The sequence below is a fragment of the Mustelus asterias genome, chromosome 22 (assembly GCF_964213995.1).
Source record: "Mustelus asterias chromosome 22, sMusAst1.hap1.1, whole genome shotgun sequence".
Taxonomy (NCBI): Eukaryota; Metazoa; Chordata; class Chondrichthyes; order Carcharhiniformes; family Triakidae; genus Mustelus; species Mustelus asterias.
Genome location: NC_135822.1, coordinates 67458760 through 67479880, shown reverse-complemented (window position 1 = coordinate 67479880; position 21121 = coordinate 67458760). Strand labels below are relative to the sequence as shown.

At 48.8% G+C, this 21121-nt stretch overlaps 1 protein-coding gene across 1 annotated transcript; it reads left to right on the top strand.

The window, feature by feature from the left end:
- Positions 1–91: 91 nt before the first annotated feature.
- On the top strand, positions 92–19818 carry actr1b (actin related protein 1B). Its single transcript, XM_078239546.1, has 11 exons — positions 92–263; positions 2855–2919; positions 4373–4448; positions 4605–4730; positions 7716–7840; positions 8831–9047; positions 10767–10859; positions 11658–11832; positions 12542–12603; positions 12701–12741; positions 14645–19818. Exons 1-11 carry the CDS (start codon positions 216–218, stop codon positions 14745–14747), a joined length of 1131 nt encoding a protein of 376 aa, XP_078095672.1. The 5' UTR covers positions 92–215; the 3' UTR covers positions 14748–19818.
- The last annotated feature ends 1303 nt before the right edge of the window (positions 19819–21121 follow it).

Below are 21121 nucleotides of genomic sequence, written 5' to 3'. Positions count from 1 at the left end.
GCGCTGAGGCGTTTGGTGGGGAGGGCGGGGACTGTTCGCGCAGGCGCGGTGTGAGGGTTGTTTGCGGCGGCCGCACGGCCTTTGCGCAGGCGCAGCGGGACGGGCGGTTTCCCCCCGAGTGTGCGCAGGCGCCGAGTGAGCTCCTGGTTGTTGGGGGAGTGCAGCGCCAGGAGAGAGTGGGGGGGGCAAATTAATTTCAAGAACCGATTTCCCCGATGGAGTCGTACGATATAATCACCAATCAGCCCGTGGTGATCGATAACGTGAGTATTGGCCCTTGTGGCTAGTGTTCGAAGTGTCCCCGCAGCTGCCAGCAGCCGTTAAAGGGATGGTGCCTGCCCTCCCCATTTTAATTTGGCCGACAGAAAAGGGCAGCCAGTTAAAGTCTTGCTGCTATTTGACCCATGGACGCTCTCTCCCACCCTCCCTCCTCCCCTTGCTGGAATTGTATTGCAATTCTCTCACAGGCACCTCAACCTGGTCTGGATGGGGAGATGCTGAGGAAATCAGAAACACAAAGGGACTTGGGAGACCTTGTTCAAGATTCTCTTCAGGTTAACGTGGCAGGTTCAGTCGGCGATTAGGAAGGCAAAGGCAATGTTAGCATTCATGTCGAGAGGGCTAGAATACAAGAGCAGGGATGTACTTCTGAGGCACTGGTCAGACCCCATTTGGAGTATTGTGAGCATTTTTGAGCCCCGTATCTCAGGACGGATGTGCTGGCCTTGGAAAGGGGAAGGGATCTAGTGCTGGCCTTGGAAAGTGCAACTGGGATCTTGGGTTCATGTCAAACTGTCGGTAACCCCCACGATTTGTCTGGGCTTGCAAGAACTCACTAACTGTCCTGGCTGGAGACAATACACATCTCTTTAACCTGTGCTTAATCCTCTCTCCACTCACATTGTCTGTACCTTTAAGACTTGATTACCTGTAAAGACTCGCATTCCAACCATTATTTTGTAAATTGAGTTTGTGTCTAAATATGCCCTGTTTGTGAACAGAACCCCCACTCACCTGATGAAGGGGCAGTGCTCCGAAAGCTCGTGGCTTTTGCTCCCAAATAAACCTGTTGGACTTTAACCTGGTGTTGTTAGACTCCTTACTGTGTTTACCCCAGTCCAACGCCGGCATCTCCACATCTTGGAAAGGGTCCAGAGGAGGTTCACAAGAATGATCCCTGGAATGAAGAGCTTGTCCTATGAGGAACGGTTGAGGACTCTGGGGCGGCACGGTAGCACAGTGGTTAGCACTGCTGCTTCACAACTCCAGGGTCCCGTGTTCGATTCTCGGCTCGGGTCACTGTCTGTGTGGAGTTTGCACATTCTCCTCGTGTTTGCGTGGGTTTCCTCCGGGTGCTCCGGTTTCCTCCCACAGTCCAAAGAAGTGCGGGTTAGGTTGATTGGCCAGGTTAAAAATTGCCCCTTAGAGTCCTGAGATGCGTAGGTCAGAGGGATTAGCGGGTAAATATGTGGGGGTAGGGCCTGGGTGGGATTGTGGTCGGTGCAGACTCGATGGGCCGAATGGCCTCCTTCTGCACTGTAGGGTTTCTATGATTTCTTTCTATGATTTCTGTACTTGTTGGAGTTTAGAAGGATGACGGGGCGGGGGGCGGGGGGGGGGAATCTTATTGAAACTTACAGGATACTGCAAGGCCTGGATAGAGTGGACGTGGAGAGGATGTTTCCACAAGTAGGAAAAACTAGAACCAGAGGGCACAACCTCAGGCTAAATGGACGATCCTTTAAAACAGAGATGAGGAGGAATTTCTTCAGGGTGGTGAATCTTTGGAACTCTTTGCCGCAGAAGGCTGTGGAGGCCAGATCATTGAGTGTCTTTAAGACAGAGAGAGATAGGTTCTTGATTAATAAGGGGATCAGGGATTATGGGGAAAAGGCAGGAGAATGGGGATGAGAAAAATATCAGCCATGATTGAATAGCAGGAAGACTCAATGGGCCGAGTGGCCTAATTCTGCTCCTGTGTCTTATTGTCTAATATTTTTGGCCATACGGAGGTGATTTATTTTTCCCATGATATGTTTGAGGATGTTAGATACATAGGCCCTGATTTTACTGGCACAGAGCGGGAGAGGCTCGCAGAACGGCATTCTCCGTTGGCCTCAGACGGGATCTTACGAGCCTCAGGCAGGCGAGATGGTCAAATTCAGGCCACAGTGTATAAAATAACACGCGTTTTTAACGTTGAAGCCGTGGCGTTCAAAGGTTTGTGTTGTTGCACATTCACCTCCTGTGGCATGTGTGTGGATGAAGGGTGGCAGACCACGTGTGAGCGGAGGAGGGTGCGCAGCACACGTGTGTGAGTTCGGCACTTGCGTGTGCAGGGTGGGTGTGTGGGGGGGACGTGGTGCATCTGGCGGGGGGGGTGGCTTGGGTTGGTGTCAGTGTGTGAGGGGCATGGGGGCGTGGGTGGGGTGTGTGTGTACACTGTTCATGTCTCTCCAGATATTTGAGCAATGTTGAAGTCTTGGGCGGACTTGGCATGAACTAAACTGTCCAAAGAGTTGCTTCGCAGTGTAGCGAAGGTGCAGTTATTGTGTTTAAGGTTCTGCTGACCCCTCCAGAGCACAGTGACCAGGTTCGGTCCTTCCTCCTCCGGACTGGAGAAGAAAAGAGGGGGAGCAAAATCAGCTCCGACCACTGTCTATGGATTTAGGCTGCTGCGTGCCCTTGTGGATATTGAGTAAGTTTGGAGTCGGGTATGATTATAAATGTGGTGAAATAGTCTGTGGTAACATCTGAATAATGAATGCTCTGTTGGGTAAGATGCTGGAAGGCAGTTGTAAGGCTCCTGGTACCCTGTGTAACTTTCCTATCTTCTCTATTTTTCTCTACCCAGGGTTCAGGGGTTGTCAAAGCTGGATTTGCTGGTGATCAAATCCCCAAGTACTGCTTCCCCAATTAGTAAGTATGTTGGTAAACACCAGTCCACTGCATGGTGCAGCATCACTACTTGGCCTTGCCCTCTGTATTTACTTGTTTCAGACAAATCTTCACATTCATCAAGCGACAGAGGTTAACACGTCGTTTTATGTTTTAAAGTTTATTTATTAGTGTCACAAGTAGGCTTACATTAACACTGCAATGAAGTCAGTGTGAAAATCCCCCAGTCGCCACAATCTGGCGCCTGTTCGGGTGCACTGAGGGGAAAATGGCCAATGCACCCTAACCAGCACGTCTTTCAGACTGTGGGAGGAAACTGGAGCACCTGGAGGAAACCCGCACAGACACGGGGAGAATGTGCAAATTCCACACAGTCAGTGACCCGAGGCTGGAATTGAACCCGGGTCCCTGGTGCTGTGAGGCAGCAGTGCTAACCACTGTGCCACCAGATGTGATGGTAAGCATCTGCTGCAAACACGCTCCTTTCCACGGCTTCATGTGAGCCCCCACATCTGCATTAGCCTTTTATACTTTCACCGCACACTTGATCCTGTTACTTACCATAGTACAATTGACCATTGGTTGGAGTTTGGAGTAGTTTTAGTGCTCGGGTCCCTCATAGCTCAGTTAATGAAGTACCAAGCAATTCAAGTCAGCAGGGGCCAAGGTCCATTCCTGGGCTTTGTGCTTTGTTTCTCAACTGTGCAACTTTAGCCGGTGCTATAACTACCCTCCTCTATTGAGGAATAAATGAGGGTGGGGGCTGATAACACTGGGTGTGGGCAAGTGTATATGTGCAAGGGGATTAAGGGGAGGCAGTGGCGTAGTGGTATTGTCACTGGACTAGTAATCCAGGGACCTAGGGTAATGCTCGGGGACCCGGGTTCAAATCCCACCATGGCAGATGGTGGAATTTGAATTCAATACAACTCAGGAATTAAAAGTCTACTGATGATCATGAAACCATTGTCGATTGTTGTAAAAAACCCATCTGTGTTCGCTAATGTCCTTTAGGGAAGGAAATCTGCTGTCCTTACCTGGTCTGGCCTACATGTGACTCCAATGTGTTTGACTGTTAAATGCCCTCTAAAACTTAGTTCAAGGGCAGTTAGTGATGGGCAATAAATGCTGGCCCAGCCAGCAATGCCCACATACCATGAATGAATAATCAAAAAGAAAATCACTGGAGCTATAGTCTTCTGTGCCGTCACGGGGAAAAAAATGTCCATGAAGCTAAGTTTCCTGCGGAACTGTGTATTGCAAGCTTTAGTGCAGGTGAGAGAGGGTGGGAGATACGTGAAAGGAAATGGTCTTTAAGTGCTAGTTAAACTTGGTGTGAATATGCAAATGTAAAATCTAGGAGCTGTTTTGGATTGTGCAACAGCGGGTATCACCCGTTGACACCACATGGAACTAATCTATCCAAACCTCACTGTAACCTCTCAGCTTTAATAGTTATTGTGTTTCGGATTAGTGTGGGACGACCAAAGCACGTTCGAGTGATGGCGGGAGCGTTGGAGGGCGACCTGTTCATTGGACCTAAAGCTGAGGTAATTGTGTTGTTTCCCAGCATCTGCTTTGTCGGTTAAAGGGGCCTCCCTTGCTGAACAGGCAGCCGTGAAGCCACAGCAATGTCACCGAGCCTCAGATTTTTATGTGCGCCTGTTAATTTTGTTCTTCCTCTCCCGCACCCCTGCCCACGTTAGGAGCACCGAGGTTTGCTCTCAATCCGTTATCCCATGGAGCATGGCATTGTGCAAGACTGGAACGACATGGAGAGAATCTGGCAGTATGTTTACGGCAAGGACCAACTGCAGACCTTCTCTGAGGAAGTGAGTGCTTGGGTGGCAGCGGGAATAGATTTTCATTTTCCCGCGATGCTGATGATCCCGTATAGCAAAATATTCTGTCTCTTGGATAATATCTTTCACTCAAATCCTATTTATGTCTCAGCCCCAACCTTTCTCATCTCCATATCCTGAGCATTAAATACAAAATTCTCATCAATAAATTTCCCACCCCCAACACAAAGAACAAAGAAAATTACAGCACAGGAACAGGCCCTTCAGTACTCCAAGCCTGCACCGACCGTGCTGTCCGACTCAACTAAACCCCTACCCTTCCGGGGACCATATCCCTCCATTCCCATCCTATTCGTATTTGTCAAGAGCTCCTTAAAACTCACTACCGTATCTGCTTCCACTACCTCCCCCGGCAGCGAGTTCCAGGCACCCACCACCCTCTGTGTAAAACACCTGCCTCGTACATCTTTAAACCTTGCCCCTCGCACCTTAAACCTATGCCCCCTCGTAATTGACTCTTCCACCCTGAGAAAAAGCTTCTGACTATCCACTCTGTCCATGTCCCACATAATCTTGTAGACTTCTATTAGGTCGCCCCTCAACCTCCATCGTTCCAGTGAGAACAAACCTCTTCAACCTCTCCTCATAGCTAATGCCCTCCATACCAGGCAACATCCTGATAAATCTTTTCTGGACCCTTTCCAAAGCCTCCACATCCTTCTGGTAGTGTGGCGACCAGAATTGAACACTATATTCCAAGTGCGGTCTAACTAAGGTTCTATAAAGCTGCAACATGACTTGCCAATTTTTAAACTCAATTCCCCGGCCGATGAAGGCAAGCATGCCGGATGCCTTCTTGACTTCCTTCTCCACCTGCGTTGCCACTTTCAGTGACTTTGTGTACCTGTACAGCCAGATCCCAACACCTTCCATTGAATTTACTTCTTGTCAGCTCTTACCCCCCCCAACCCCTCCCACCTTTAATTTTTGTTGTCATCAAGTGCTCTTCTCTCTCTCTTATCGGTCTTCATACAAATGACTGAGCTTTCAACTAGCTGTTATCACTCTTCCTTCAAAGCTGCCTCAAAATCTTCCTCTTCGACCCTCCCTTCAATCACCTCTTGGATCTGGTCTGGTTTGTCCCATCATTCCACCCACCACAACCCCACCATCACTCAGCCGTACACTCACTGTAAGTCACTCTATAAAGGTGTTGCATAAATGTTATCTGATTGCCGTTTTGACATTGATGTTATAATATGGTCAGATGTATTGGAATTTGGTATGGGTATCACTCTCTCTTCCCATTTAATTTCCTGCTCCCATCTTGACTCCTCTCTCTCTCCCTCCCTCCTTCCTCCTGTGCCTGTGTTGAAGCCCCACACTTGTGGAAGGAAATGGGTGCTGCCAACTCTTTGCTGATGAAAACATCTCAAATGAAACGGGCGTTTGAATCAGCGCCCAACCACAGTTGGACGCTGGTTAGGTTTGAGACAGGGTGTGAAGTCCCAGTGGTGTCCAGCTACCTCCACACTTGGCAACTTCTCACCTCGTTCACACTCCATGGGGTTGCATCAGCGTAAAATCAGAGACGGCCTCTGCTTTGAATCAAAAAAGAACAGCACAACCGAGCTTCATGCTTCCAAGTTGTTGAGAGGGATGGGACTGCCACCGAGGGCTGTGCGTTTTCTTGTTGAAGATGTCGGTCGATTAATATTCTGCAGTAATTTCTCCATGTCCACTTACCCAATGGATTCTTCCCTGTCACTTCTTGGCTCACGCTGAGAATTGAATCCAGCGGTGGTGTAAATTCCCGGTCCGCTGCCTCACAGCAGCTTTGACCCAATCGCCCTCGCATTGGACTCGGGTGAAGTTCAATCCAAGGTTTCCAGCTGTGAAATTGGGGAGGAATGTGATCACCACAGAGGAGTAAAATCATCTCCGCAGAGGCAGCATGACAGTTTCCAATTGGTGTAAACATCCATTTATACATAGTGCATTATTTTGTCTTAATTCTGCACCAAATGAACGTGTGGGATGTTGGAACGGTTGTGCATTATAGCTGACAGGTCAGGTTGGTTTGGCTGTTCCTTATATAAACAAAGGGTTTATAAGCTTCATCAATAGAGGCAAAGTTAAAGCGCAAGGAACTAACCGCGAATGTGAAAGGGCAAGAGAAGCCTGTATCGCTCTCCTTAGAGTAAACCGGAGCCCCCGGAGGAAACCCACACAGACATGGGGAGAATGTGCAAACTCCACACAGACAGTGACCCAAGCCGGGAATCGAACCCAGGTCCCTGGCGCTGTGAGGTAACAGTGCTAACCACTGTGCCACCGTGCCACCCCTGGTGATAAGCAAGAGGATTTCTGGTGATAAGCAAGGGTACCAGGGGGTGAGATGAGAATGTTTTGCACTAAATGCACCGAGTGAGGGGCTGGCAGAAGCAGATGCTGGGGTTTCTGCTCCATGCAAGCCTGGACATACTGAGAAGGGAAGAGGTTGCAGGGCTTTGGCAAAGCTGAGTGGATTGAGATGGTCGTTTTTTGAAGGAGTCGGCACAGACGCAGTGAACCTCCGGGTGCTCCGGTTTCCTCCCACAGTCCGAAGATGTGCGGGTTAGGTTGATTGGCCATGCTAAATTGACCCTAGTTTCGGGGGGGATTAGCAAGGTAAATATGTGGGGTTACGGGAATAGGGTGGGATTGTTGTCAGTGCAGACTCAATGGGCTGAATGGCCTCCTGTACTGTAGGGATTCTATGAACCAACTGACCTCTGATTCAGACATCAGTGTCAACATCAAGGACTTGCAGGTGGCTGACCTCCAAAGGTCTAATGTGTGTGTCAGCTTTTTGTTTCCTGTGAGTGAGGTTGCTGTGGGCCGTTGCCTACTTGGAGTTGGATTGGGATTGTCCTAAACGCAGACCGTGACAGGAGAAAGATTAACCGCGTATCATTTATATTCCACCCATCCATTTGGTGACCCAGGGCAAAAACTGATCTCTTTCTGTTTCAGCATCCAGTGCTCCTCACGGAAGCTCCATTAAATCCAAGCAAAAACCGGGAGAGGGCAGCGGAGGTGTTCTTCGAGTCGTTTAATGTCCCCGCACTTTTCATCTCTATGCAAGCTGTTCTGAGTCTGTAAGTTTCCTTAAAGTGACCTTTAATTTTCGGCATTTCTGACTTGTTTGTGGTTTGTCATTTTGAACTGCATTGCAACAGGGAACACAAGTGATGGAATTTGGATTGAAAGTAAAAGCACCACTGTCTTGCCTGTTTCCAATTTTCTGTCCTGTTCTCCTGAACTGTGTGAGTCTTGTTGGGATATTGCTCCACTGATACCCGCAGTCCGCGAAGGCTCCATCCGTCCAGCCAGTCGTTGTCTTGCCAGGCTCACGATTGGTGAAGGCTGCTGGAAAACCTGATACAACCTGAAGTGGGGATCTGGGTAGAAGCGCTGTCTAATTTATCGTACCCTCACCCCAAGACTGGAGGCCAAATGGAATGCTCCCAACTGCTCCCTGAGTTATGCTGGCTAGACTCACCTGATGAAGGGGCAGCGCTCCGAAAGCTTGTGCTGCCGAATAAACCTGTTGGATTTTAACCCGGTGTTGTGGAACTTCTTGTTGTACTCAGGACAGACCAGAGCTTGACTCTTAAGGCCTTCCTGTGTCAGGTGGCTCCATGGCACCCAAGCCGTCATGCCGCTGGCTTTTTAAGTCACTCAAACTCTGGGGTGGCACAGTGGTTAGCACTGCTGCCTCACAGCGCCAGGGACCCGGGTTCGATTCCCGGCTCGGGTCGCTGTCTATGTGGATTTTGCACGTTCTCCCCGTGTCTGCGTGAGTTTCCTCCGGGTGCTCCGGTTTCTTCCCACAGTCCCAAAGATGTGCGGGTTAGGTGAATTGGCCGTGCTAAATTCTCCCTTAGTGTCATGGGGACCAGCTAGGGTGAATGCATGGTGTTCTGGGGATAGGGCCTGGGTGGGATTGTGGTTGGTGCAGACTTGATGGGCCGAATGGACTCCTGCACTGTAGGAATTCTATGATTCTGATTGCCTCTTTCCTCCATATTCCTGGTGCCTCACTGTCACCCTGCGCTGTCAATAAATTGTCTCCACCTTAACTGCAGGTATGCCACGGGTCGGACCACAGGCGTAGTACTTGACGCTGGGGATGGTGTCACTCACGCTGTCCCAATCTACGAGGGCTTTGCCATGCCTCACTCAATCATGAGGGTGGACGTAGCGGGCAGGGATGTGTCCCGCTACCTGCGTCTGCTCCTGAGGAAAGAAGGCTACGACTTTCACACAACTGCAGAATTTGAGGTCGTCAAAACAATTAAAGAGGTGGGTGCGCTGATTTTTTAAAAAACTCATTCGTTTGCACCATGTGGGTGGTCATCGGCAAGGCCGGTGTTGGCTGCCCACCACCAAGTGTGCTTGCGACGGTGCTGTGGTGAGCCGTGACCGTCAGCCATCCATGTGGTGCAGCGAGTCACACAGCGCTGTAAAGTTGTGAGCTCCAGGATTTGTAAGGCAGTAGACACTGAAGGTGTGGGGATGTCTGGTTCGATCAGGATGGTGTGTGCCTGTTTCTCTTGTCCTTTTGGGTGGTGTTTCATCTTGGGTTTCAGGACTAGGAAAGGGTTTCTTGAAGGTTTGCCTCTATCCCTAACATGGCCACCATAGACTGTTATTCGCAAAAACAAAACACTATATTATTCACAGATCTATGTATGTTGTTTACAGATCTATCTATCTATGGGGCGGCACGGCGGCACAGTGGTTAGCACTGCTGCCTCACAGCGCCAGGGACCCGGGTTCAATTCCCGGCTTGGGTCACTGTGTGTGGGGAGTTTGCAAGTTCTCCCCCCTGTCTGCGGTTTGCTCCGGTTTCCTCCCACACCCCAAAGATGTGCGGGTTAGGTGGATTGACAATGCTAAATCGACCCTTAGTGTCAGGGGATTTAACAGGGTAAATGTGTGGGGTTATGGAAATAGGGCCTGGGATGGGTTTGTGGTCGGTGCAGACTCAATGGGCCGAATGGCCTCCTTCTGCACTGCAGGGATTGTATGAATTCTGTACGTCTCAATACTGCACATGAAGGTGTACTCTTGCTTCCTACCAGATCTGTCTCTTCGTCAAGTGACATCACATGGTTATATCAGTATCAGGTGTCCCAGATGTTGATCCTTTACTCTTACTCATGGTGGAGCCCTGGCCCCTTGTCCAAATGAGTGTTATTTATTTACGGCACCTGGTGAACTAACCTGTCAGTTATTTATTTCACTGAGACCCCACCCAAAACCCGGAAGTCATGGAACCCTCACCTAAAGTGGTTACCCCCGGATCAGTCTCCTTTCCATAAATCTGTGGGACGATTGAGGGAGGAGAGGGGGGACACTGAGACTGAAACTAGCAACTCTCCTGGCACCTACTTTAGACCATCCCCATCAGCACCCATTGGTGTGTGCATGTGACAGTGTGCGCGGGTGTTTCGGAGTTTCCGACCCGTGCCTTTGTCCTGTTTCCCCCCCCCATCCCATTTCAGAAGAAAGGTGCACACAGAGAGTGCGAAAGCCTGAGCTGGCCCGCGTGACCCAGCTGCTCGCTGTTTAGCCTTGGTGGGAGCCAAGCTCGCTGCTTTGAACATGTTGACACGATGCGGTGTGAGATGACTCCTCAGGTACACAGCTTGCAACGGCAAGCCTCACACCTGGGACTTGTGCCGTGTTGACAGTTCTTTTTATAGCTATCCCTCGCTCCCTCAGTCTGTGATCCCAGCACTGCTTCTGCGCACCATTGTACTGGACTACAGTGTCCTTCCACGGAGAAAAACCCCCCACACTAACCCAACATGGACCCCTGCCACGGAGACTGTGAGCCGATTACAGCTGCAAGTTGGGTTACAAACGCAGGTCCATTGCAATGTTTCTGTGCTTTGTAAAAGGCAATGAATTGTTCCTCTTCCACGCAGATGGTGTGATGTATTTACATTTCCGCAAAAAAAAGTATTTCAAGTGCTGTGGTTTGGACAGGCATTGACCTATTTCTTGCTTTTGCAGCGCGCCTGTTACCTTTCTATAAACCCACAGAAAGATGAGACGCTGGAGACTGAGAAAGCACAGTACACCCTGCCGGACGGGAGCACTTTAGAGGTATTGTTGGAAAGAGACTTGCCGCGACCCAGTCACACAAGTGGTTAGAGAGGTGTGATCCCCTGCGTCATAACCTCCCTCCAGTTATATCCTCTAATCGTTTGTCGGTAAAAGCAAATTAGTGCGGATGCTGGAATCTGAGACCAAAAGAGAAAATGCTGGAAAATCTCAGCAGGTTTTGGCAGCGTCCGCAAGGAGAGAAAGGAGCTGACGTTTCGAGTCCCGGATGACCCTTTGACAAAGGCTGATTTTCCAGCATTTTCTCTTGAGGTAATCGCTTGTCGGTGTTGCCTTATTCAAATCTAATTCCACAAGCTCTGACAGCCCTTCTGGGGCTCATTTTGAGTGTTCATCCCTCGTGTCTGAGCCTGAATGGTGAGCTATTTGATGATGGGGCCAGCGTTGCCAGCTCCTATCTTATCCCTTTTCTGACTGAGCTACGTGCAGCAGAGTCATATGATAGTCATCAGCCAGACTGATGCGTTACCCTTTCCATAGCCTGGGGTGGTTGGCCCGACCAAAGTTATCTAACTCGGCAAAGATTTGATCCCGGGACCTTGTGCTGTGAATGCCTTGGCACAGCACAGGGTGATGCAAACACTGGTCCGGCTGATAATTAAGTTGCCTGTGGATGTTTGAATGCAGGCCATTCAGGGCTGCATTTGAGCTTTGTTCTGTAAATAATTATTAGTTGCTTGACATGCGTGAACGTGACTTACAGCTGTCCAGTTACAATCTGCGCGATTGCGGAATGTAATCATTCGGTCTGACGGGCTGTCGTTTGTTGGTTGCCTGCAGGTGGGTCCTGCCCGATTCCGAGCCCCAGAGTTGCTCTTCAAGCCTGACCTGATCGGAGACGAGAGCGAAGGGATACATGAAGTGCTAGCCTTTGCTATTCAGAAGTCCGACATGGACCTTCGCAGGACGTTATTCTGCAATATCGTCCTCTCTGGGGGTTCCACCCTGTTCAAAGGTGCTCGCGAGATGTGCTCTGCCCGGCAGCCGATGACTTTTAGGCCAGCCAGTGTTTGTTCCTTTTGAAGCAGGGTGGTGAGCAGCAGGTGGTGGCTGCTGATTCAAGTGGAGCCTGCCAGAGGGAATTGGATAAATATTTTAATGGGACAGTGCAGGGGTTATGAGGAAGGAGCAGGGGGCATAGGTCTAACCGGAGTACTGTTCAAAAGTGAACTGCGCGGCTCCTTCTGTGTTGCAGTGGTCTGTGATTCTATTCTATCATATTGAAAGGTTGCGAGGGGGCTGAGGAATGGTGCAAAATTTTGCTTCTAATTGGAGAGTTACAGTGAAAGCATTCTTGGTGCAGATGCAGTGAGGGTGAGATGCAGGATGAAGCTTACCCCCAGTACTGTGAGCTTCAGATTCAACCACACAGGAACACCTGAGGCAGCTTCCATTTCCTCCCCCCACCCCCCTGCCCTCCATTCCCCTCCCCTGCCATTCCATTCCCCTCCCCTGCCATTCCATTCCCCTCCACCCTGCACCACTCCCTCAAGCAGGTCTAAGGAGAGCTGGGCTCTCCAAACTGATTGAAGCAGGCTGCATATAGTTATTGCAACAGCAGTCTCCAATCCGGTCGGATCAGACAGAAGCTCCCACCCAAAAACCACACACAGAGGTCAAAACACTCATGGAAGAGCTTTAATCCAAGTTTCACTGCCTTTCAGGTTTTGGCGACCGGTTACTCAGCGAGGTTAAGAAACTGGCTCCAAAAGACGTGAAAATAAAGGTACGAGAGTGCACGTTATAATTTCCGGCCTGACTGCCAGGTGGAAGAGTTATTGTAATGCACAGCAGTTGTTTACAAATTGGGTGTTTCTTTGCAGATCTCCGCGCCACAGGAGAGACTGTACTCAACGTGGATAGGGTAAGTACTTGCATGAGTTGGGATCCAGGCATTGGTGAGTTGAGGAATATTGTGGCCTTGGAAGATGAATTTTCTGGCCAGGGCAGATTCGAGATTGGGTCGAGCTCTCTCTCTCTCTCTGTGCTGTCCCATTGTACATTTCCAGGAGAGGTGTCATCTGAGTAAAACGCAGTGTAAAGCTCCCTCTACCAGCCCGTTAAATGTTCTGTGCTCAGCTGCAGCACCAATGGGTCGCAGAGTGAAGCTCCCAGTTCTCTGCCCCAATAAAGCACATCAAGCCACTCCTCAGAACTCCTGCTGTCAAGTCTTTTGTTGTCCCATTTTACACTGTGTCCGTCCAGTGGGGGAGTCTCATAATGGGCTGTTTTATACCAGTTAGAACTTGAGTCAAAATGACCCAAACTAACTTCTCTCAGGATCCTGTAGCCATTGGAGCTCTGTGAGCCCAGCCAATGGGGCAGTGTCTCACAGCCAGGGGTTTGGTATATGGGGTCGGGGTAGTGAATGAATTGCTGTTGTCTGCTTAGGTAAGAATCAGTCTCCACCCCATTGAATTTGAGCAAAATTTACCATTCCATTTTCAATAAACGGTGCCCCCTATAAATTTCAACCAGCACCCATTATCGGCGATGATTTCACAAACGTTTTGCATTCAAAATGGAAATGTTTGTCACGGTGGCACGGTGGTTAGCACTGTTGCCTCAGTGCCAGGGACCCGGGTTCGATTCCCAGCTTGGGTCACTATCTGCGTTGAGCTTGCACATTTTCCCCGTGTCTGCCTGGGTTTCCTCTGGATGCTCCGGTTTCCTCCCACACTCCAAAGATGTGCGGGTTAGGTGGATTGGCCATGCTAAATTGCTCCTTAGTGTCAGGGGGACTAGCTAGGTTAAATGCATGGGGTTATGGGGACAGAGGCTGGGTGGGATTGTGGTCGGTGCAGACTTGATGGGCCAAATGGCCTCCTTCTGCGCTGTAGGGGTTCTATGATTCTAAACTTCAGCTGTCTGGCAGGTTTTAATTACTCATTCGAAATTCCCATTGCTTGTAGTTTGGTTTTTCCTTTTTGTTTAATCCTTTTTTGTTTAATTTTCCAACAACGAAAAGGATGCCAGCTCCCTTGCGCAATGTTTACATCATCCTCTGTTTAAAATCCTTCTTTATTTTTGTTTGCACGCACTAGTTTCCAACAATGGGTATTTTAACCCAGAAGCTGGAGTTTGGACCAGCGAATGTGCCTCGAGTGTGGGAGTTTTTTTGTTAGCGCGCGCACAGCCTCGAGCTGGAGGCACGCCAACCTTCCATGAGAAGTTTGGTTGAACTTGCTATGGCTCAACCAAACTTGCCGGCCACCTTTCTTGGCGCCAATTAGTGGTCTGCTACCACCCAGAGGAAACCCATGCAGACACGGGGAGAACCTGCAAACTCCACACAGACAGTCACCCAGGGCCAGAATTGAGTAAAGGAAACTTTATTAGTCACAAGTAGGCTTACGTTAACACTGCAATGAAGTTACTAATGAAAATCCCCTAGTCGCCACACTCCGGCGCCTGTTCGGGTACACTGAGGGAGAATTTAGCATGGCCAATCCACCTAACCAGCACATCTTTTAGACTGTGGGAGGAAATTGGAATACCCGGAGGAAACCCACGCAGACACGGAGAGAACATGCAGACTCTGCACAGACAGTGACCCGAGGCCGGAATTGAACCCGGGTCCCTGGCGCTGTGAGGCAGCAGGGCTAACCTCTGTGCCACCGTGCTGCCCACAAGCAGCAGAAAGAGCTCGGTGCCCCTCTAGATGTTATGGCTGCCTGCTGTGCCTTAAAGCTGTTGAATCACCTGGGTCCACAGTTCGCTGTCTTTTTTTAAAAATTCGGTTTCTTTGATTCCCTTTCTTCCCGCAGTGGATCCATCCTTGCTTCCTTAGACACATTTAAGAAAATGTGGGTATCAAAGAAAGAGTATGAGGAGGACGGGGCACGTGCAATCCACCGGAAGACATTTTAACGATGCTGGAACCGTGTGAAGTTGATGTGCTGGTGTGTAAGCTTCGTCTCCTGTCCGTACAACATAACCATGCAGAATGAGTAATGGACAAGTCATATGAGAAATTTTTGATGTGTACGAAGAGAAGGTTTGGATACCACTTACCAAAACAAACTTGCTCGATCTAACCGCGTCAGGATTCGTGTATATTGAAGTATACGTTTCGACTTCACTGCTGTGGGGGACAACTTTAGGCCAATGGCTGGCATTGGTTTCGACCCGGCCATTTACGAAGGAAGCTGTCTGCACTTGTTCAGTGAAGGAAATTATGTAATTTAACATGTTTGACCCCGCCCCCCTCCCCTCCCCTCCCCTCCCCCAGCTCCAAACCTTCTCCCCCCTGACTCCCCACTTTGTAAATGCACAGGGGCACGAGTAGTTTGCTGTTGAGAAGGTCTTATTGCTTACAGCTGGGCTAGGAGTGCAAGCAGGAAGTGGAAACCTGTCGGGGGGGCCAGAGTTCTGTGTCCCTGGGCGTTCCCACCTACAGAGAAGGCTGGGCTGAATCCTTCCTGGTTCCTTTCTAAACAGCACAGTGGAGCTGTGCGCAGCAAATGGTTAACACGTTTAAACAGAGGAACAAGCACTTTATTTGCAGTGGCTGGGTCGGGAAGGAGTTGCCTGTCTTGAGGATCACTTAACTATAATTGCAGATTTAGTCTCGTACTGAATAAAATTATTGGAGGAATATTTAATAATTGGTAATTATTCTTACTATCACAGTGTAAATAACTGTTTGGTTTCCTGGCTAAAATAATAGGTGTTGAATTTATTCTTGACTGTGTAATAGCTGTTCTTCATTCGGAAGAGAAAATCATTGTGTTTCCAATTGGGAAATTTTAAAGTTGAACTGACAAAGCACTTGCAAACCAGACTACCTTTTGAGCACAGACTCCGTGGTTAGATACAGAGATCCAGCTCAATACTGGCCATTGGGGACTGTGTTTCGTGGAAAAACTGACTTCCAGTGAATTGCTTGCAAGAGATCAGCCTTGTAGCTTAAAGGAGGGAAATTTGGTTTGGAGCGGTTGCTGCTCTCAACATGTTTGTGAAGCACTGTCGCACTGGGGGTCTAATAATGAGGCTTGGAGTTAAATCTGCAGCACTTGTAATCTGGTCTCCCCTCTACTTCTGCTGCCTTTGACCAGATGTCCCTCCCTATTTGTGGCCCATGAGTTATAGGTTGTTGTCTGCGATGGGGATCGGCACATCACAGTAGCTGTTCCCGTCAGCTGATGGTGCAAGTACTGGAGGGCACGGGTTTTGGGCAAGAGATGTGCAGGGTCAATGTGACGGGCACCTTGTATTCCGCAGTGAGTGATAATGACCTCCTGCTCACTGCCCACGTGATGGTGGAAGTGGAGAAAGCAAATGACTTCACAAAGAGTACTTGAGGGAAGTGAACTTGCAGGGTTACTGGAATGGAGCAGAGGAATGTGAGTGCCTGGATCACTCGGCAGACACTGATTCGATTGGCCTCCTTCTGTGCTAGAAGGACCGTGACTCACCTGGCATGGTATTGGGAAGCTGGGTTATCATCATGTCATAATTATCATAATGCAAGAGCATGGATCTTACTGAAAATAGCCACGAACAAGGCAAAAGCAAGCTGCTGCAAATGCTGACAATCTGAATTAAAATGGCAAGCGGTGGAAACACTCAACAGGTCAGTCACTCTCTGGAGAAATAATCAGAGTTAACCTTTCAGGTCAGAACTGGAAAAAGTTGGAGATGGAACAGACCTTCATCTGGCGCAGAGGCAGGGAAAGGTGCGGGGGAGCAAAGAAGGAAAGGGGAAGTTGGAAAGCAGGAAGAGTGGGTGAGAATGAGACAAGAAAATGAAGGATGCCAACAGTTGAATCATTCCCAGCTGTTGCTCTCAAGAAAAAGGGAAGCAGCGATATGATGTGAAGTGGCTGAACTCCATGAGTTCAGAAGTCTGTAAAGTCTGTCATGAAAATGCATAGAAACACAGAAGATAGGAACAGGAGTAGGTCATTTGGCCCTTCGAGCCTGCCCCACCAGTCATTATGATCATGGTTGATCATCCAACTCAGTAACCTGTTCGAGCTTCCCCCCCCCCACCCCGCATTCTTTGATCCCTTAAGCACCAAGAGCTATACAAATACCTTCTTGAATACAAAGAATGTTTGGGCCTCGACTGATTTCTGTGGTAGCGAATTCCACAAGCTCGCCACTCTGGCTGAAGAAATTTCTCTTCAATTTCAGTCCTGAATAGTTTACCCTGTATCCTCACGCTGTGACCCCTGATTCTAGACTAGCCACTCCTGATGGGATTTTACAGATTTCTATGAGATTCCCCTTCATTCTGCTAATATAATCCTAACCAACTCAATCTCTCCTCATACATCAGTCCCACCATTCTAGGTATCAGCCTGGTAAATCTTTCCTGCATCCCATTGAGAGCAAGAACGTCCTTCCTCAGATAAGGAGACCAAAACGGCACACACTGCTGCAGGTGTGGTCTTACCATGGCTCTATATAATTGCAGCAGGACATCCCTGCTCCTGTACTCTTAATCCTCTTGCTATGAAGGCGAACATACAAGCTGTTGTTCCTTAATCCTCGAGCTTAATTGGGACATTATAGGAGAAGACCAAGCACATGCTGGCTGACCACTCTGCAGAGCACCTCTCTCCAGTCTGCACATATGACCCTGAGCTTCCGGTTGCCTGTCTTCAGTTCTCCACCCTACCCCTACTTGGACTTCTTTATCCTTGGCCTCCTATACTTTCCGAATGAAGATCAGTCTGAGCTCAAGGACATGACAGCACTTGACAGTATTTCCAACTCATTGAGTTAAACAATTTCAGGTCATCACCTCTGCCCCTAGTATTTGGAACATGAGATGTCAATGCTCTTTCGCTTCAATCACCTTGAGCCCCTTCTTTAGTTTTTTTCAGTTGTCCCAAGGCCATCTCCCTTTGACTTGCACCATCATGCCTTTTGTAATTTGGCTGCTTCTACCTTCTGTTCTGTCAGAGTCCTTTTACTTTTATTCTTCATCTGCACCATCCTCACCTTTGCCTGACTCTGTGCTTGCTAGGAGCTAGTTGGATTGACCAGTTGTGATGATAGGCCTGACACCTTTCTCCAGAAACAGTGTTGGACCAGGTGAGATTTTCTGGGGGGTTTTTTTTACTCCAAGGAGTTGACATGACAATCCTTGTATCGGAGGTCAAGAGTGGTGCCCACGTGGCAGCTGCTGTGTGATACCACTGAAACCTACTGCTCATTTGGCAAAGTGCAGGCCAAGGGCCCACATTCTGGTGCAGCACATTGACGCACTATAGAGGGATTCTGTGATAAGGGATTGCTTGGGATTTTGGGTCTTGACAACATGTTGAGTAATCCTGCCTTATGCATGCCGTGCAGGAGAGAGTCACAAGTTGCTTAGCTGATTTAGTCAATATTTCATGTATAGTAAATGTTCAGACAAGTTAGAACCCCCAGGATTCGTTTGTCGCATTTAAGCTGCCCCTCTGCCTCCTGTGACTAGGTTGGGGGTGAGTGTATTGTAATTTTGAAATTCTGTTGTTGGTCTTTTAAGGATAAATTGGGGGATTGTTCTGTATTGGGGGGGTCTCCTCTGTCACTCGCCACTGTTGGGTTGACCATCTGTTCTGAGGAGCCACTGCTGGATTCAGCTGTGCCTTGGAGGACTCCCCTTCAAGAAGCTCTTCCTCTCCGGGGCAGCCACGTGGTGCCTCGCCGTGGCAGAGCAGCTATTAGTGAGTGTGACGAATTAGAGGCTGCCACAACAGGTTCTACAAGATAGGAGCAACAAACAGTTCAACATAAGGTCATCTTCATCACGGAGCTTATTTGCACTATTTTGCACCAATGTTATTCTCAAGATGGAGACTAAAGAAATATTGGCATTGTGTTTGTCTTGACTTCTGTCAATCAGACAGTTTTTGTTCTGAGAGTCGGGAGTCTCAAAGTTTACTTCAGGCTTGAACGTTCAAGAAAATACTTGCTGAGGGTGATCACTTGCCTTTCCAGCTCTTTACCCAGTGCTCACATATAACAAGCAACTGGTGGTAGTTGCCTCTTGACTAGTGCCTGCTATTGGTCTGCAACTCCTTGAGCTTCTGGGCCTTAATCAATGAGAAATTGGCAGGTATCTGCCATAACCACCCTTTCTGATCATTTGCAAGCATGAGGGTGTCAGTTGAGTTGGTTTGTTGGCCAGGTTGTTGGTTTCTACTCAAGTGATGCCTTACATGATCTGGTATACATTAGGAACTTAGCACATCGAATAACAGGGGTGGTACTCAGGTTGTGCATTGCAACAGCTGGGATTATTGACCTTGCTTCCCTGCCTCACATGTCCGTTTAAGCTGGTTAATGCCAACCTGGTAAATTGAGAGTGAAAACCAGGTGTCCACACCTGCGCTGTTCAGCATACCTTACAGACAAATAGCCGTCAAGTGTCGCAGTTGATCTCAGCTGGAATTTCAAAGCGAGTTGCCAGTAAGACTTGGCAATGGGAGAGGAAAGTTCAGAGAAGGTTCTCACTCCTGATCAGAATTTGTGGGCTGCACCCTCGCCTCCCCACTCATCTTTCCCCCCCCTTGGGCATTGGGCAGAGAAGAAAGTTGGCTGTAATATTTGATGAAGAACCTACCACTACTCACTGCCCAGACACTCAGATGGAGAATAGGCCACTGGTAAGGTATCAAAGGTCTCTTAGAGGCCACATTTGAGCATGAAGTCTTTCTTAAGCATGAATTGGGGCAAAAGTTATATGAAGTAGCACTGAAAACAGTTTTGATTTTCTTTTATTTATATATAAATATCAACTTGATGAGAATTTAATGGTCGATTGAAGAATTCTGATCCCTATCATTTTGCCCCTCTCCGTCAAAACATTTCAAAACATGTCGGTACTGCAGTGCCTTTAACATTGTTCAAAGAGGTGTGGAAAATCTGGGATTAAAACTGGCACCAGTAATGTTTACCTCACGTGTATTTAAAAATAATATAAATAAAAAGCATTTAAATTAGACCAGTGTGACTTTTTGATGTACTTCAGCGGTGTCCATGGAATCATTACAAATGAAAATCAATTTTTCACCTTGGCGTCCATCCTGCTTCATCTGAATTAAAACATTTGGTCACATTTTTTAGGAGCATGGCCCAAAATCAGTTTGATATGTGACTGAGCCATGCACACCAGAAGGTCAGCGGTTCCCAACCTTGGGCTCCAGGGAGCTTGTTCTCAGCTAGTTTCAGCATTGGAGTTTGGCGTTTATGACTGAGAAATGCAGACATAGAATCACAGAATCCTACAGTGCAGAAGGAAGCCATTCGGCCCATCAAGTTTGCACGAACCACAATCCCACCCAGGCCGTATCCCCATAACCCCATGCATTTACCCCAGCTAGTCCCTCTGACACTAAGGGACAATTTAGCATAGCCAGTCCACCTAATCTGCACATCTTTGGACTAGTGGGAGGAAACCGGAGCACCCGGAGGAATCCCACGCAGACATGGGGAGAACGTGCAGACTCCACACAGACAGTGACCCCAAGCCGGGAATCGAACCCGGGTTCCTGGGGCAGTAGTGCTAACCCACTGTACCACCGTGCCGCACTGGCCAGGCCTCCAGGGAGAACTCGTGGGGAGAGGTTAAGGCAGGAAATTGTTCAATCACTTCCGAGAGCAGTAATGAACATCGGAAGGGGGCTGAACGATTTAGCCTCTGGAGGGGAGATGGGCACGCTGTCACTGGAGTAGTCATCCAGAGGCTCGGGTTAATGGTCTGGGGGCATGGGTTCGAAAGCCACCATGGCAGCAGGAGAAATTTGATGGATCTGAAAAATTATGCAAGGTTTAGTGATGGTGACCATGACCACAATCACTAATTGATGTGAGATCTGGTTCACTAATGCCTTTTTCGGGAAGAAAATCTGTCCATTATGTGGCTCCGACCCACAGCAATCTGGCTGACTTTTAACTGCCTTTTGAAATGACCCAGCAAACCACTTCGTTCGAGGACAATTGGGGATGAGCCTTGCCAGCGGCTTGGAAGGAGGAGGAAAGGAACCTGTCACGCCATTTGGTGAGATTGTGGCTGACATATAACCCCCCCCCCAAAATCCAGTTGGCTGCAGGTCAGTTGAGAGTGGGAATGTGGCCTCTGCTTTTCCCGCCTTGGTTGACCGCCCCTCCTGTGGGTCTATGCTTCAGCTTGTAGGGCCAACTGGGACAAGGTACGAAGAGTGACTGGAGTGCTCTGCCTTCATCTTCAAGACATGAGGTGTGAAACTGAAATGGGGCAAGCCTTGTGCCGATCCAGGTTGAGACAG